Below are 17,150 nucleotides of genomic sequence, written 5' to 3'. Positions count from 1 at the left end.
TTAGATTTATGTTAGGACAATGTATAATAAACACTATTTAAACTCCCTTAATCTAAATCTAACTTCCAATGTAAAAGTGTGGCTTGGGTTACTTTGGAAATGAAATGAAATATATATATAAGTAGAAGTGGAACTTGTAAAGATTAACTTTTTTTGACAAAATGAATCTAAAGAAATATTTTAGCCTCTTAAAGGTTGATTTTGTCAGACAAAATTTATAAAATATAAGAATGCATATTCTAAAAAAGTTTCTAAAAATCATTATATTTTAACGCAATTTTATACGAGTTTGTATAAAAAATTAAGATATTTTAATCTTTTAAATTCGATGATTTTATACTTAAATAGTCTAAGAATCAAATTTTACCATAATTTTCATCTCTAACTTGTGTCTTCACTTTTCACTGAGGGAGAGAGAGAGAGAGAATAGCGATGGCTCGTTCGATCTCGCAAGAAGCGTTCGACGAGCTGGTCAGAGAGAACATTGACGACCTCGGAATGGAGCCTTCGGAGGCCCTCCAAGACGCCATCCACACCCTCTCTCTCCAAGGCGTCAACCTCTCCGGTCTCTCTCTCTCTCTCTCTTCTCATGTCGTTTCTCATTTCCCGCTGTCGTTTTGCCTTCTTACCTTTTTTTTTGTAGGTATTGTGACTTGCCTTCCGGGAGAGACAAGTCCCGTCATCCGGTGCCTCGATAAGCTCAAGCAGCAGCTGCCTTCTCAGCTTCGCGATCCGGTAGACGACGTCGTTTGGACTGACATCGCGGTGTCGTTTGATGAGCTTAGAGCATTGTGCTCTCAAGACAAAGCCAATGCTGCTATTGCCACTAAGAATGGTGCGGTGGAGTTGCTTTGCTCTCTTTCTTCTAAGATTCCCGCTGCTACTTCTCAAGCGCCGCTTCTTTCGGCTTTCAATGCTTTGGCATCTTTGCTTCATGGTGAGGATCACTTGATGTTCTTGATGCTTCTTCGGTTTCTTGTTTTCTGTTTCCAAAGAAGTTGAAATTTTAATTCATTGTCTGAGGAAATCTGTTCATGCTCTGCTTTGATGTAAATCTTTAGTAGCCGATCCAAAAGTTGGCTAAAACAGAATGGTTCTGTTTGTGTGAGACAGTGATTTATAGGCAATGTAGAACTTGGTTGTATAGTTGTGATTTATTGTTTTGAGGAACTCAGTACCTACACTTAAAATGGTTCAGATTTTATATATACTAAGAATAAGAATTGGTTATGTATGACGATGATTTCATGATTCAAGCAGGATGATTGAATGAGGCTGATGAGTTGTTCAAATGGTTGTTGACTAATTGCTTCCTCTTTAATAATTTTTCATTTTCCATTCCCAAAAATGCGAAATTTTCTTAATTGAAGTTGTTACAATTTTCATTTCCATTTGTCAAAGCAAAATTTTCTTGGGTGTTGTATCTTGTTTTAACAAAAGTATCATGTCATAGTATTATCTGAAATTTCAATTTAAGTCTTAGAAAGTTCTGGCCTTAGTATTGTATTTGATTTTTTAAATTACTGATCCTCAAATTCAATATATATTGCTTATATCATGCTTCTTTCTACCATAAATTGTATGCCCTTGTTACTGCAGATGTTCAAAGTACAGGAACATTTAAGATCAGCAACGGACCAAGGATGATAATTGGTTTCCTAAATGATAACAAGCAAAATATAGATGTCTTAAATAGTGGATTTGGCGTTGTGGCTTCAGCAGCAACTGGTGATGAGATTCTCAAGGAATCATTCATGGAGTTGAAAGTTGATGAGCTAATCATGGAGATAATGTCCATACATAAGAATGCTGGCATTCAAAATTTATATGATGCTATTCGTGTATTGTTAACACCCGATGATAGTCGAGTTGTAGCTTCACAAGTAAGTTTCCCCTGAATATGTATATGTTCAGGGTTGAAGAAATAGTGTCACGCATAGATACAAGAAGAAATATATACGCACTTAGAAAAATAATTTGGTGACTAGTGACTAGTGATTAGTGATTAATGAATAGGGATTCTTCATTTATGCTAACTTCAGGTTTTGCATTATGCTATATCATGACTTAAAGTATCTATTATATTCCATTTTCAGGTCTATGGTTATGCAAGAAAATTTGCAAAGATTGGTATTGCAGAAGCTCTTGTGGATTCTCTGCGTGCAGGACTCAGCTCCCCTGACCTAGTTTCAGCATGCATCACTTTGAAGGCCATTGCTGTAAATGTAAGTGTATTAAATCTAATCCTATATTAGCTATGAAATATTGATGTTGTTTGAAAAACTAATGGAAAAACCACTATTAGATCATAGTAATTCAGTTGGGTGATTTTAGGTGATATTTGTGGGTGACTGGTCCTACAAAATTGTCATAATTATCCTTGATAGTCTCAACATTCCCATTGAAAGCCCATAATCTTTTTATGTATGCTGTCTATGCATATGAATATGAATGTATGATTCCAAGGGTCTGAGTTGCTGCAATCTTATTTTATTTGTTTTTTTTTTTTTGGCATCCCTTTTTTGTGAATTGTTATAAAGAAGATTTCACTTGAGCTTATGGGAGGATTTCCCTTCACACCTATAAGATTGGTTATGTTGTATGATAATAAGCTATCTATAGATTTGATTTTGATTCATTATATTTATATAGTTTTTCACTATTTGGAGTTGCTATGTTGTTATAGACAGTAGGCTGTCTAACATCTTCAAATTGAGACACAATTGTGCATTCTATTGTGCTGCTTTTGTTGAGTATTTATATTCTACGTTGCAGGATGAAATATGTAAATCCATTTCTGAAATAGGTGGTATTGATACAATACTCAGATGTATAGAGGACAGTGGTGAGCAAGGCAACAAAGCTGTGGCCAAAGTGTGTTGCTCATTACTTTCGAAGGTATGAGTTGAAACCATTTCTCCTCAAAGGCACCTTTTGTTGTGGGGGTTGGGGGGGGGGGGGGTTCCATGCAAAATAATAGTTTTCCTGCTGCCTATGGTTCTTTTGAGCCGACGTTTATTTTGGTATTTATATTTTTATTTGTTAAAAGGAAGCTATATCACTTGGAGCTGAGTCTGTTATAACCGTAATGTCCTTGCATATGTTACATGATTGCCATTTTCCACACTACACCCAACTTTCAAGATATTGTCAACTTTAGCAAAACATCTTTCTAAATTTGAATGTAACATCATTATTTTTTTTATGTTGAAAGACTCACCTTGTATCTTAAATGTTTAATTAATCAGTTGGCAGGAAGTGATACAAATAAGAGTGAAATTGTTGGGAAAGGCGGGATGGATAAGCTAATCAAACTTTCAGCCAGGTTTAATGATGACCCTTCTGTTTTGCAAGAGGTACAAACCTGCAATTTCTGTTGAGAGCTTGTGTAAAATAGTTCAAACTATTAATGACACTATTTTGTAGAGATTTAGTGAAATTTCCTGGTTTAATGTAAATTGTGCTGCTCCAAATGGTTTTACTTCTTTATTATGCTTAATTGTATCATTATGCTTCCGTAGCTTTATTAATTCAAACTCCAAAGGATGTGAATTAACTGATTCTACTGTTACTTTTGAAATGTGGAAGAAAATGCTGAAATTCAGATTTATTATGCAGATTCCTGTCTTCTAATAGATTTGATCCTTATGATTGCCAATATTTATAAAATCCAGTGCATGTCCTGCAGAGACTTTTACAAAACAGTTTCCTGATATACTTGGATTTGTATCATATCTTGCATCTCAAAAGCTTTCCATTTTATCGGTTTTATTTGTGATGCAGATTATGTCCATCATTTCTGTGCTTTCGTTAAGAGCTCCAGAAAATGCAGCCCGTGCTGTTGAAGCAGGCGCTGGTGACCTTGCTATTCAGGCCATGCAGAAATTCCCTGCAGCAGCCCAAATGCAAAGAAACTCCTGTCTTATGATCAGAAATCTAGTAGTAAGAAATCCCGAGAACAGGCAAGTTTTATAAACAATGCAAGTCATTCTTTCTTTCCGTCATACTTTTCTTAATTAAACACTAACAAAGTTCCCTTTGGACAGGACTGTACTGCTGAATAATGGAGTTGAGAAATACATAAGGAAGGCCAAGCAAACACACGCTAATTGTAAGGATGCTGCCACTGATGCGCTCAGGGATTTGGGTGTTGATGGTTACAACTTGTAGGTGCCATTTTTGTTTTCTATGTGTGTATTATTGCTTTATTTCTAACATGAAGCTTGTTCTTTTTTTTGTTATTATTATTTTGGGTGCTTATGTGAAAGAATGAGTGCGGATATGTGACTGATGCGGGATTTGGTGTACAAAGTTGAGGATATAATAGGCTTGTTTGGATAATACGCTTCCCGACTTTTTTTCATCTTTTCATGTTGTTTGGATAACACTTGCACAAAATCATATATTCTTGAGATTCAAAATCCAAAATCCTAAATAATTAGTGGTAGGATTTTCAAAACTCAACAAGATAAGTATGTTTTTAAAACTCCAATTTATACACTTTTTACTATTTGAATCGGAAATAAATTTACAACGATGTTACATGATTAAGTCATTTTAAAAACAAAGTTTAACCAAGTTAGCCAATAACTTATTGGCATAATAAAAACCAATTGAAAAAGACGAAAGATATGCATATGAAGGAAAAATATTTTGTTAGACTTGATTACAAAAATAACTTGTTCATCTTACAAAATTTATAGTCATAGATTTTCAAAACTTCCACGATATTATTTTAGTATAATTTTTTGGGCTTAAAATCCTAAATTTATATTTAAGCTTTTGAAATCCCAAACAATTCTGTAGTAGGATGCTAAAACCCTTACAAAATGAGCATATTTTTTAGTATTTAAAACCCTAAATTTATAAATTTTACATGACTTGAAACCCTTAATAATTCTATAGAAGGAAATAAATGTCCACAACCTCTACAACATGAATATTTGTTACGGGTTAAAATCTACGATATTTTTTTTTAAGCTCATGTCAAGTGCATTTTTCAGAGACTAAATTCCTAATATGATCTTTAAGTAACTCGGTAATTATCTTAAATCATAAAATGAGAAGTGTACAAAAACCGAACTTGGGAATTTTGATGACCCAGAGCTTTTCAAAAAATAGAATCACCAAGGCAAAATTGTTAGCAGAAAATTTCATCTAAGAATAGTAACAATCCATAATCCACTTGTTAGTCCTCAGTTTAATTTCTGGTACTTCTAATAACGATGGGATCAAGATAGTATCTTTTGCATTCCATGCAGCTTTCCACCCTTGAAGTTGAGCCTGAAAGGAAGAAACACATATCAGTCACGGAAGGCTATTTGAAAACTAATTGGAACCAAATGATTCATTAGTGCAAACTGAAATGAACTTATTCGAAATTGAAAACTTCACGCATTTGTTGTTTTTGTTCTCAATTTTGTTAGATAAATAGTGAAAATAAAAAACGAAAATAAGAATATATTTCAATCTTTCCTTCACATAAACCAATTCTATATTTTTAAAGTCAACAAAAGATTACCTATTTTCTATTTTTATATCATGCTTTCACTTTTTAAATACAAAATCTTGTAAAAAATAAATCACTGAATAAGAACAAAAAATATAAATAATGGAAGATAGAAAATGAAAGCAAATACCAATTCCGCCCTAAAGTATTGAAAATGAAAAAGGAAATCAAGTAGATCTCAATGCTTCACATGAATTACTTTTGAAGTTTAGGTAACATGCAAATTGAATATCTTTACAGTAAATTATCTTTCAGGTTCAAGGTAATTCATATCCCTAAAAGTTTATTTGAGTGTTACCTTGCTTAGCCTACGGGAAATGCTTATTGAAACATCTTGCTATATGCCTTTTTCTCCTGGTCACGCCTATCAGCAACCTACAACATAATATAACCAGTTAAATTCGCAATACGCTTATAATGCACCTTCATGATTGCTCAACTCAGATATACACTCACCTTCTTCCTGGCAGCAGCAAGTTCCTTCTTAATCCCAGCTGTAAGTAACAAGGTATCAAGTAAGCAAACAAATTTGGAAGACATTTTATCTTGAGTTCAGTGGAAAATTTCATTCATCATTATTAAAGAGATATTTTTTACTTATTGTTCCAAACATAACCATTGGATACGAAAATAATGGGAAAAATAGGATTCGACTGTCAACTGCTCCTATCGGAAATAGGATTGACTACGGATTTGAGCAATAGCACATAATTTCAAAAAACCCGTATGATTTTCCCGATCTAAATAAAGCAGGTTTTCCATGAAGAAGATTTGGCTCAGCATGTTCTATTCGATACGGGTAGGAGAAGAACCCGACTCGGTATTCTTTTCTTAAAAAAAGAAAAAGATAAGAACCAAGTCAAGATGATACGGATCAACCCCTCTTCTTGCGTTCTTGCGCCAAAGATCTTATCCCCCCCCCCGGGATTTCCTAACAAATTCAAATCTTAATAAAAATGAAAGTTAATTTCATTTATGTTCAGATTGTATTGAAAAGGTGTTTCATATAAAGAAAATAATAATTGAATACTTCTGATAATTAAATGTCCACCTATATAAGTACACTAGTAGTTCTTGTCTAACTAAGGCCTTATACAAAATCACAACTTACCATCATTTGGCTCTAAGACCAGTGCATTTTTAAAGCTTTCAACTGCAGCATCTATGTCATGGAGTGCCATATGTGCCTGGTAAGTTCAAAGCCACACAGTTATCATAAAGGAAAGTTGGATAGATTTAATAAAATACAGCCAAAAAACCTCCTAAATTCAGATATCAACCTGTCCTTGCCGGAATAATGCTTTGACATTGTTGTCCTCTTCACGCAGTGCAAACTCAGCATCGAATAATGCTCCTTTAAGATCTCCTAATTTTAATTTACAGGCCTACAAAATTGTATAGCAGAAAACAACATTAAAGAGAAGCACAAACACAACAGAGAAAAAAAATAAGAGAAGGGGGGGGGGGGGGGGGAGAGAATCAGTTCTATTATGCAGATTAGAAACAGGACTTGATGGAAAATGCATTAAAATGAATGCATTTTGAAGTATAGAAATAGTAAATTAAACTTACAGAACTGTTTGTAAAAATTTGAGACTTAGTTTTCCTCAAGGCTATGCTTTTCTCTGCAAAATCATAAGGATGTTACCATAAGTGGATGAAGTGGTGAGCATCTGCAGAATAATCACTATACAATCCATTCATTCATTTGTAGGAAAAGCTAGCATACCTCCATCAATCCCTTCTTTCTCCCAACAAACATCCAAGTAGCGCAAAGCCTTGCGATACTTTCTTTGAGCCATTTTATAGTCTTGTTTCTATCAGAAAAAAGAAAAAAAATCCCCGGAAGGAAATTGAGCAAACAATAATAATCAAGGAACAATTATAGGCTGAAGAACAATCTCCCATTCAAACTCTTAGGAGAACTTGATCATTTATTTAACAGTATGGAATAATACAACAAAACTAATAACATGAGATGAATCGTAACAAGCAATACCTTGTAATACCCATTTCCAAAAGTTTTAATAGAGTCTACAGCATTCATCCACCACTGAAGCTCATCAGGTCTCTCGTCAAGGTCTGCTGGCCAATCAGGGAAAGTATCACCATCCTTGAAAAAGTCAAGTATTCCATCATCTTCTCCTTCAGGAATTTCCCCACAATCCACGATTTTAACATCAAGTGTAGGACAATCATTATCTCCAGTTGTCACATGCTCAACCGAGCGGACTACTCCCATTCCTTTGACTACCTTCCCAAATACAACATGTTTGCCGTCTAGATGAGGAGTTCGGGTAGTTGTGATAAAAAATTGAGACCCATTTGTATTGGGACCACAATTCGCCATGGATAACATCCCTTTCCTTTCATGCTTCAACTCAAAATTTTCATCTTCAAACTTCAGTCCATAAATCGACTCTCCTCCAGTACCATCTCCAGCAGATATATCACCTCCTTGGATCATAAAGCCCTTAATAACACGGTGAAAGCAAGAACCCTGAAAAGATAACCAATATGAATTGAAGTTTCGAATTGATATCATTGTTTTCAAGAAGGAACCATTGTAACTTCATTAGAACCCTGTGATTTGGGCACAAGCTAGTCTCTATTTAGCTTTCACAGAACCCATTACCTCAACGTTTTAATCAGACAACCAGATGCAATTAGTCTTCAGATGTCCAAAAAATGTCAGAACAAAAACATTACACTAGGAAGGAAGTAATAACAGGAAGTAGTCCGTCCCATTTGTATTATTATGAGCAAAGCAAAATGCATACAATAATAACTCACTAATCATATCCTAACATATAATGTAAAATCATCATAAAGCATAAATTATAATTCAAAAGGCATACATTACTATTAAGAGAATAATGTGATACTCTTATACTATGCTCTGGATTTCTTTTTCCTTTCAATATATAGCTTAGCATTAGTGTTTGATGTTTATCTTATTTTCCATCAAAGAACACTTTTTCCAGCAAAGGAGTCTCATAAAACCACCTCAAAATCAAAATAAGATAGTAAATAGTAGTATAAACACATAGTCAAGGGCACAATCGTCTTTTCCAACGTCCTCTTTCAAAAACAATTGGAAAAAAGAGGAACCTTCAACTTAAACCCTTTCTGTAACCACAACAGCAAAGAAAACATCACAAATTAAAAGAGATACAGAATCTTCATAGTTGGAAGAAACCTCTTTACATGTTATTAAAGGGAAAAGTTATTATCTTTACAGTTAGTGGGAAAATAGAAGGAAGGAAAGAAAGTAAAGACCTTGAAATGAAGGGGGACGTGAGTGTTAGGAGCAATGCCTTTGTTGCCAATGCAGAGAGCCCTAAAATTCTCAGCGGTTTTGGGAACCACGTCATCGAAGAGTTCAATCACTATTCTTCCTTCTAACTCGTCGCCAATGCTAATGTCCAAAAAGCACCTTGGTCTTCCCATCTTCAATTCAGTTTATTGATTTACCCTTTCTGCCCCTGCCTCTGCGTCTCCGTCTGAGATTCAGTGAAGTCAAGCTCAAGTTCGGTGTTAGGGTAGAAGGAAGAGGATGAAGAGTTGAGATGGCAGCAGAAACTTTAAAGACCTTCTAGAATCTTCGACCAACCTTAATGGCAAAGAAGCGCAAGTAGTGTGAAAACTGAAAAATAGTGAATCCTTGCTCTTTTGATTTGAAATAACCACGAAACCCAAATTCCTCCTAATTAACCCAAAGAAATATCGCTGTCGCTATTAAATTAAATAAAAAAAAATGAAACATTTATAGGGAATTATATATATTTTTTAAGAAATAGATTCGTATATGATGGATATTTTGGATGTTAAAATTATATTAAAAGTCCAAATTTGTATTTCTTTAGAACTATTCATTTCCATGTTTTTTATTTTATTTTCAGTTATGGTATTTCCTAATTTTGGGGTTTTTTGGAAAATATTTACTAGAAACAAAAAATAAAAAACTGTTTATTTTCGTTATTTTATTTATTTATTTATGAAAATTTAAAGTAAAAAAGAAGAAAATATAAAATATAAAAAATTAAGCAAAAAAATAAACTAACCTAATAATTGAACATTTCTATTATTACTTGAAATAAATGAAATAAAAACCTATTCTTAATAAGATTCATGAAAATTCCAAGAAATGCTACATAATACTATTGATTGATTAATATGTAGAATAACAATAATAGTTCAATTTATTTTTAGTAGTTACCAGATAACTAATACAATGAAAGTCCATTCTCTATGCAATTGGGAATTAAGAATATACAAAAGGGGTATTTCAGAAGTTTGCAACATAGCAGCCACTTCAGTGTCAGTGAGATGAATAAAAGCAGCTCCAAATCCGATCATGATTCATGAATGTGGTGTATGTTCATCAGTCAGAATCACTATTGAAATTAATGTTCTCATTTTCCATTGAACCCCCCTCCAATGTGTGGTCACCTGCTTCAGGAAACACCCTTACATCTTCTAAAACATAAGGTTCAACCAATTTCCAGAAGGAAGCTGAATTGCTTCCCAGAAAACCAATCCAAAATACCCTCCCTTTCCTCTTTACCTTACAGTCCAAGGACATGGCTTTGAACTTTCTGACAATGTTCTCAACCCCCTCGCGCCTTCCCTTTATCTTCAGCAGGATATCCCCTGACGAATTTCGACAGCCTCCATACATGTACCAGTATGCAAGAACACATGGTGACAACCACCTATGGACAAGTGTTGGAATCGTTGGCTGACCCTTTGACCAAAACTGTTCTGCATAGAAGCCAAAATGAGAGCTTGCAATGGTACAAAACTTGTTTGGTATCTTCTCATTGTCAATGTCCCCACTCAGCTTAAAAGAAGGATGCAGCCACTCATAGAACTGGTGATGTATATGACTCTTCAGGACATAATGGTAGCTAGAATTAACCTTAAAATCGAAACGGATAATGTGATTCTTCCTTTGGTCATCAGAATCAATCTGCAAACCACCCAAAAGCAACCCAATTAATATTTCCCTCTGCTCTTTGGTTAGCTTCAGGCTCATTGGTCTTTTAACAACTTTCCTATTCAAGCTCAAGAGATGGTCAAGCTTTTCCATCAATGGGGCTTCAATATCGTACTTTTTTAGGCACATGAAGTCATAGATCTTTGCAGCCTTCAAGTGATTTCCAGAGGACAGGTATCCACTCAAGATAATGTTGCATGATCGGCCATTAACACCAACAGACCCATCACGATTCATTTGGTTAAATATATTCTCAGCCTTTTCAAGATTACCAACCTTCACCAATGAATCCAAATATATACTGTATACAGTACAGCTATGACGACATTTCTCCTGGCACTGGAAGAATGCCTCTTCAAGTTTATCGTGTAATTCCAAATTGTAGTACATGCTTAGTAAACTAATATAAGATGGTGTCAGTGGCTTCAAACCACTATTCAAAAATTCTGTCATAATGGATTCCGCAGATTCCAATTCTTGTGCTTTGCATAGTATCTCTATTATTTTGTTATAGGCTGCAGTGCTTGTTGTCTCTAGTTTCTCCTGCATCTCTTGAAATATCTCCAAAGACTTCTTAGGCATGCCAACCTTTGAGTAGACTTCCATTTTATACACAAACGCATGAGGCGGGGGATCAATCTCAAGCTGAAGAAGTTTAGACCAAGTCTTCTCAGCTTCCTCCGCATCCCCCCCCTTTGCACAAACCCTCAAGATGGATATTAGCACCTCCCCTCCCTGCTCAATTCCGGCACGTACCATCTCTTCCCTTATTTCGTCTACCCTTTCTCTATCTACGGAATCCTGATAACTATGCAGCCAAATTAAGCCACCATAAATATCTTTATGCACTTGAAAACCGCTTGTAACCAATTGATGATATACAAACTCAGCTTGCCTAAGGTAATGTTTCGAAAGCATCCCAGGTTTGCTGACAAGAGCTTTGAAGAGGGAATTATGCAAGCTGAGACGAGGCTGGTAACCACCCAACTGAATCATACGATTGTAAATGCTGCATGCTTCATCCAAACAACCTTGAACAGGAGCACTAAGATAAGCAACAACTAATATATGGAAAGTTGACTCACTAGGAACACGACCTTGATTGATAATATCATCAAATACCTCGCGGCACTTTGAAAACTTTCGGTCTCTACCCAGGTAATCAGCTAGCTTAGTGGCAAGAGCAAAATCAAATCGGTACCAACTCTGTTGCATCATCCACTTGTATACCTTCACAGTGAATTAAAGCAATTAAATTTCCCAACATGTAATTGACAGTTGCAGTAATAAGAAGGTGAAAACTCAGATGCAGTCGACTTCACGTGAAGTTGATAACTGAGAGCTACTAAATAAAAATTTAGTCAAATCAGTCAAATCATCTAACTACTATCAATTATCAACTTCACATAAAGTCAACTAAAGTCCACTGCACCTGAGTTTCCACCTAATAAGAAATAAGTGTAAAGAGGAAAAGTGAACTGACTCTAAAAGCAGTTTCATTCTCGCGAATGCGCATGCAATGGACGGCGAGATACGTGGCATCTTCCTGCCTCATCCATTTCCTCTGCCCATTCAGTATCTTCACAGCCGTCGACTTGTGCGCCGGAAGGTCCTTGCACAGCCACGCCAGCCTCGCCCTCCGCCACTCCTCCGGCAGCTCATTCAGCTCCTTCACCTCCACCTCCGCCGCGCTTGACACCTTCCTCATATCTTCCGCCGCCCCCGCGCTTCTCTCGAATTCGAACGCCTCGATCTCCGGCAGCAGCGATTCATACTCTTCTTCTTGTTGTTGTACGGAGGCGGTGGAAGTGCCGGAGGAAGCGGAGAGGCGGGGAAATTGGCGGGGACGGCGGGAAAGTAACGGCGGCGGAAGGGAGATGCGGCAGGGGGAGTGGCGGAGATGTGAGAGGGAGAGGGAGAGGGAGAGTGAGAGAGTGTGGGTGGAAGTGCGCATGGAGAAAGAGGAAGAGGACTTTAGATTATTGTTAGGGTTAGACAAACACTTGAAGCTCTTCACTTTTCAGTTTTCACTCTTCACTCTTGAGCTCTTATCTATCTCACTCTCATCACCATCTTCTTCTTCTTCTTTGCTTCTTTCTACTCTGCAATTCCCCCAATCACTTCAATTTTTTTTTTTTTGGATTATCTTTTTGGTTTTGACCATATTATGGGATTATCTAAACTCTAAACTCTAAAGTAAGTTTTGTTGTACCCAGAAAATCTCTTACAAAGGGTTAAAAATTCTTACTTCTTCTAACAAACTATAATTGTTGGATAAGATTTCTAAACTCATAAAGGACAAGTTAATTATTTTTAAATTTAGATAATGGAATTTATATAGGATGAGAATTACATATTTAATTGTAATTAATTTTTTATTTTATCAATTTATAAAATTTAATTTTGGAGGATCTAAATTCATAATGGTAGTTATTTGCATACTAATTGAATTAAATCAATTAGGAATTAATTATAAAACTATTTTTTAAGATACCTTCTCAAACAATTAAGTTATAGTGTAAATGTTCTATCATTGTGTGAAAAGTAAAATAAAAGATGTTTAGTTATCTCTTCTCTAGTTTCTCTTATACTGATGTGGACTAAATGATGAAAATAAAATTTGGATTTGATTAAGGGTACTTTAAGGAATTGATAAAAGAAAATATTTAATAAAATATGACCCAAAAAAAAAATAATTGCTCTTAAAATAGGGCAAAATTATTTGTCAATTAAAGAAATTAGATTAATAAAATTGAGTTAATAGATAAATAATGGTCAAATAATAAATTTTGATGATCTTTTAATAATTTTTTTATAATTGAATTTTTTAAAACGTTTATTATGTGAATAATGTAAAAATAAAAAAATATCAATTAAAAAGTGGCATATATCTACTTCTACTTGAGTGTCTGAAATGAATTTCTCTTTAACTTTTTAATATCAATATCTCTTTTCTGTTAAACTCCCAATTTCCAAAGTATTTTAGAAACTCTTCAGCCCTATTCATCTAGATCCTTACCAGTTACCAATCTCAAAAAATTTTTAAGACCAAATAAATAGAGTTGGAGTTTTTACTCAATAATTTGTCATTGGGAATTGGGCATTTTATTTTCCGGAAAAGACGATGAAGATTATTTCCGTGATGCTTGTTTCAGACACAAATGACAAATCTAATTTTCTCTCTCTTTCTTCATTCTTCGTTGTTATTGCCCCCACAAGAAGATTAAAAAAGAATAAAAATATAAAGAAATTAGAAATTACATTGATTTATGACGCATGCATGTAATAATAAAATATGAGTGGAAGGTGTGGATAAAATCAAAGACCAACAAAGAAAGAAAGACAACGCACCACCATCTACTCTGACACACCAAAGAGAAACAATTAATAAATAAATTATTTAAATTAATAATTATAAAAAGGAGGGTTCACACTTCACACTTCACAAGTTCACATTCACGAGCTTATCACCGAGTTTTCTTTTTGGTTTTTTTAATTTATTTTATTTTCCAACTTCAACTTCAAAGTTCAGCTTCCCAGCTTCAACCACTGCTTCCACTCCAAACCAAGTTCCCATTTTTGGTTTGGAATCTCACACGCTTGACCACTATAAAGCTTCAATTTTCTATTTGGTTGATCTAATCTTTTATTTTTGCCTTTCATCCTTGACATGATTGGTATCTCAATGTGAAAATTGGGTTTTTATAGTTTTTGTATTTTAACCAAAAATTGGGAATGGATCGACCTGGAGGTGGTGCAGTGAATGTTGGTGTTGGAATGGATATGGCGATCATGCACGAGAGTGAAAGGTATGAACTTGTTCGTGATATTGGCTCTGGCAATTTTGGGGTGGCAAGGCTTATGAGAGATAAGCACACTAATGAGCTTGTTGCTGTCAAATATATTGAGAGAGGTGATAAGGTTTGAGCTTCGAATTTCTTTCTGATTCCTCTTTTTGTTCTTGTCTATTAATGGTTATTGCGGTGTGTTTGATTTGCGTGTATTAGTTGCGGGTCATGAACTCATGATTTGGCAGTTGAGTTATTGACTTTCAATTTTAATGTCAAAGATCATCCCTTTTTTACTTTTTTTTTGTTACTTGAAAGCTTTTGTTGATTTGTATCATAGTTTTAAGCTGAGATTGCTCTGCAATCAGTACGATTTTGAAAGATTTGCTGGTAAATGCAATTAATATTGGACATAATTAACTGATCTTGTTGTGCTGTTGACTGTTGAGTGAATTGATGTTAAGTTATTAACTTCAATTTCTGTTAACAGATAGATGAAAATGTGAGAAGGGAGATTATAAATCACAGATCGCTGAGGCATCCAAATATTGTTAGATTCAAAGAGGTCTGCTATCTGTATACTCCCAATGAATTGTTCTATTTATTCCTACTTAAGCTGTAATTTGATAAGTTATCTTACTGGGCGAGTATAGGTCATATTAACCCCTACACATTTGGCTATTGTGATGGAATATGCTGCTGGTGGAGAGCTATTTGAGCGAATATGCAATGCAGGACGGTTTAATGAGGATGAGGTTCTTATCTACTGCATTTGTTTAGTTGCATCATACTGCTGTTGCCATTATATGTTATATAATGGCTATTATTAATTATCTTTCGTTTCAGGCGCGCTTCTTCTTCCAACAACTTATCTCAGGGGTTAGCTACTGTCATGCAATGGTATGCAAGTTTGGTACTTTCGTGCATTTGTTTCACAGAATGTATAGGCGAGAAGTCTAACCTGAATTTCTCTGTTTATCTTCTTTAATGCAGCAAGTATGCCATCGTGACTTGAAGTTAGAGAACACATTACTAGATGGCAGTCCAGCTCCGCGATTAAAGATATGTGATTTTGGGTATTCTAAGGTCGGCCTCTTTTTTCTTGCTGCTTTTATCTGTTGAACATCTTCAGTTAATTGAAATTTTAGTTTCCTCCAAGATCAAGCAAATTTCTTTCTCTGATAAAATTTGTGATATCTATAACACAAATCTATGCTGTTTTTCTTTCGCAGTCCTCAGTGCTACATTCACAACCAAAATCTACAGTTGGTACCCCTGCATACATTGCTCCGGAAGTTCTACTCAGGAAGGAATATGATGGCAAGGTATTTTGCTGCTATGAGGCCAAATAAATATATCACTGTGAAATTCTAATAATTTCCAATTGAGATGTACGAAATTAGCTTCTGTGTCCGCAGATTTCTTATTTCCATCTTATTTACACCTTCTGAACACATCCATCTGCTAATTGGTACAATCTGCCAACTTCTTTTCAAGGAAAGCATTATATGTGTTGTTCACTTGTTTAGCATCATGCTGTCATCCACTTGATTTGTTTAATATAATTGGATCGCCACTGCATTAAGATCTACTATATAACCTTCAGCATAGTACAAGTGGTTCTATGCTTGTCATACTTCAAATATTAGATGTTAATGCACAATAACTGCATTTTTAGGCTGGCTAGCATTGTTTTTCTTCTTTACTAATGCTTTACAATGATGCTGCTACTCGATTATGGCTCAGATTGCGGATGTGTGGTCTTGTGGTGTGACCTTATATGTCATGTTGGTGGGCTCATACCCTTTTGAGGATCCAGATGAACCAAAAAATTTCCAGAAGACAATTCATGTAGCCTTTTGCATCCTTTCTGGTTAATGCGGTAATATTATTGAATTCCTTTTCTAAAACTGTTGATTTTTGCTTGCAGAGAATTTTGAAAGTCCAGTACTCAATTCCTGACAGTATTAGCATATCACCTGAATGCCGTCATCTGATCTCAAGGATCTTTGTCGCTGACCCTGCCCAGGTCAGTTTCTATCATGACATTTTCCCTATGAAACTTATGTTCTTTACTAATACAATCAAGTGTCATAATATACATTTTCCTTAGACAGTTAAAATGAAATGGATTTTAAATGTTCTAATCTACAATTTTGCCGCATTTTCTTTGTTTTCTTCTCTTGTTGCCGTGCACATGTGGCATTAAGATTGCAGTTGGAAACTAATGTTCTTTTAAAAGCAGAGAATAAACATTCCTGAGATTAGAAACCATCCGTGGTTCTTGAAGAACCTCCCAGCTGATCTCATGGTTGACTATACAAACACCCAGTTTGAGGAGCCTGAACAACCAATGCAGAGCATTGAAGAAATCATGCAGTTAATTGCTGAGGCTACAATTCCTGCAGCCGGAACTCGGTCTCTGAACCGTTATCTTAACGGCAGCTTGGATATTGACGACATGGACGAAGACTTAGAGCTCGATGATCCCGACCTTGATATCGATAGCAGTGGAGAAATAGTTTATGCAATGTAAGCATGTTGAAGAAAAAGGAAAATTGGCTTATTGGACCAATTTTAATGTTTAAATATCTTGGGTTTAACTTGTACAGGGTGTAGAATATGTAGTTGAAGAAAAAGTTTTTAATTCAAAAGCAAGAGTACTGTACTAGAATGTTTTGAGATCCATCCTGCTTTGCTTGTATTTTGTGATCTTTGTTGATTACATATGGTGCTCTATATATTTATTGTATTATCTTGCACATCTTCAACCTTCATGGAAGTAATGCTTTGTTCTTGTCATATGATCACTTGTTGATTATTTTCTGGCATCTATCACGAGTAGTGATCCCCT

The 17,150-nt window shown here is 35.1% G+C and overlaps 4 protein-coding genes across 5 annotated transcripts; 2 read left to right on the top strand and 2 right to left on the bottom strand.

Moving 5' to 3' along the window:
• The first annotated feature begins 301 nt into the window (after nucleotides 1–301).
• LOC112783343 (uncharacterized) lies at nucleotides 302–4,341 on the top strand. Its single transcript, XM_025826267.2, has 8 exons — nucleotides 302–565; nucleotides 644–937; nucleotides 1,600–1,883; nucleotides 2,097–2,225; nucleotides 2,776–2,898; nucleotides 3,249–3,356; nucleotides 3,784–3,962; nucleotides 4,047–4,341. The coding sequence occupies exons 1-8, from the start codon at nucleotides 433–435 to the stop codon at nucleotides 4,168–4,170; spliced, it is 1,374 nt and encodes a 457-aa protein (XP_025682052.1). The 5' UTR covers nucleotides 302–432; the 3' UTR covers nucleotides 4,171–4,341.
• Nucleotides 4,342–5,025: 684 nt separating this feature from the next.
• LOC112783347 (peptidyl-prolyl cis-trans isomerase CYP40) lies at nucleotides 5,026–9,257 on the bottom strand. The gene is made up of 9 exons (XM_025826270.3): nucleotides 8,789–9,257; nucleotides 7,509–8,009; nucleotides 7,239–7,326; nucleotides 7,082–7,134; nucleotides 6,790–6,894; nucleotides 6,621–6,696; nucleotides 5,966–6,003; nucleotides 5,808–5,884; nucleotides 5,026–5,283 (listed from the first exon to the last, which is right to left on the bottom strand). The coding sequence occupies exons 1-8, from the start codon at nucleotides 8,957–8,959 to the stop codon at nucleotides 5,831–5,833; spliced, it is 1,086 nt and encodes a 361-aa protein (XP_025682055.1). The 5' UTR covers nucleotides 8,960–9,257; the 3' UTR covers nucleotides 5,026–5,283; nucleotides 5,808–5,830.
• A 390-nt stretch (nucleotides 9,258–9,647) lies between these two features.
• On the bottom strand, nucleotides 9,648–12,813 carry LOC112783342 (pentatricopeptide repeat-containing protein At2g15820, chloroplastic). The gene is made up of 2 exons (XM_025826266.3): nucleotides 11,992–12,813; nucleotides 9,648–11,738 (listed from the first exon to the last, which is right to left on the bottom strand). The coding sequence occupies exons 1-2, from the start codon at nucleotides 12,460–12,462 to the stop codon at nucleotides 9,894–9,896; spliced, it is 2,316 nt and encodes a 771-aa protein (XP_025682051.1). The 5' UTR covers nucleotides 12,463–12,813; the 3' UTR covers nucleotides 9,648–9,893.
• Nucleotides 12,814–13,818: 1,005 nt separating this feature from the next.
• LOC112782779 (serine/threonine-protein kinase SRK2E) lies at nucleotides 13,819–17,098 on the top strand. 2 transcript variants are annotated; one of them, XM_025825358.3, is made up of 9 exons: nucleotides 13,819–14,429; nucleotides 14,787–14,861; nucleotides 14,950–15,051; nucleotides 15,143–15,196; nucleotides 15,290–15,382; nucleotides 15,529–15,621; nucleotides 16,043–16,147; nucleotides 16,227–16,325; nucleotides 16,542–17,098. In XM_025825358.3, the coding sequence occupies exons 1-9, from the start codon at nucleotides 14,244–14,246 to the stop codon at nucleotides 16,830–16,832; spliced, it is 1,098 nt and encodes a 365-aa protein (XP_025681143.1). In that variant the 5' UTR covers nucleotides 13,819–14,243; the 3' UTR covers nucleotides 16,833–17,098. The 2 variants fall into 2 exon arrangements, with proteins under 2 accessions (XP_025681143.1, XP_025681144.1); XM_025825359.3 differs by having other exon boundaries at nucleotides 13,945–14,421.
• The last annotated feature ends 52 nt before the right edge of the window (nucleotides 17,099–17,150 follow it).

The sequence above is a fragment of the Arachis hypogaea genome, chromosome 20 (assembly GCF_003086295.3).
Source record: "Arachis hypogaea cultivar Tifrunner chromosome 20, arahy.Tifrunner.gnm2.J5K5, whole genome shotgun sequence".
NCBI classification, from domain to species: Eukaryota; Viridiplantae; Streptophyta; class Magnoliopsida; order Fabales; family Fabaceae; genus Arachis; species Arachis hypogaea.
The sequence above is the reverse complement of the archived record's forward strand: the minus strand, read 5'-3'. Positions and strand labels throughout refer to the sequence as shown.

Coding starts and splice junctions, on each gene's coding strand:
- LOC112783343 (XM_025826267.2), top strand. CDS start 433: ATGGCTCGTTCGATCTCGCAAGAAGCGTTCGACGAGCTGGTCAGAGAG. Junction 566..643: donor CCAAGGCGTCAACCTCTCCG/GTCTCTCTCTCT, acceptor TTTTTTTTGTAG/GTATTGTGACTTGCCTTCCG. Junction 3,963..4,046: donor GTAAGAAATCCCGAGAACAG/GCAAGTTTTATA, acceptor CCCTTTGGACAG/GACTGTACTGCTGAATAATG.
- LOC112783347 (XM_025826270.3), bottom strand. CDS start 8,959: ATGGGAAGACCAAGGTGCTTTTTGGACATTAGCATTGGCGACGAGTTA. Junction 6,697..6,789: donor CATTATTCCGGCAAGGACAG/GTTGATATCTGA, acceptor TGAACTTACCAG/GCACATATGGCACTCCATGA. Junction 6,004..6,620: donor GGTCTTAGAGCCAAATGATG/GTAAGTTGTGAT, acceptor TGTTACTTACAG/CTGGGATTAAGAAGGAACTT.
- LOC112783342 (XM_025826266.3), bottom strand. CDS start 12,462: ATGCGCACTTCCACCCACACTCTCTCACTCTCCCTCTCCCTCTCCCTC. Junction 11,739..11,991: donor AGAATGAAACTGCTTTTAGA/GTCAGTTCACTT, acceptor TTCACTGTGAAG/GTATACAAGTGGATGATGCA.
- LOC112782779 (XM_025825358.3), top strand. CDS start 14,244: ATGGATCGACCTGGAGGTGGTGCAGTGAATGTTGGTGTTGGAATGGAT. Junction 14,862..14,949: donor ATATTGTTAGATTCAAAGAG/GTCTGCTATCTG, acceptor GGGCGAGTATAG/GTCATATTAACCCCTACACA. Junction 16,326..16,541: donor TTGTCGCTGACCCTGCCCAG/GTCAGTTTCTAT, acceptor TTTTAAAAGCAG/AGAATAAACATTCCTGAGAT.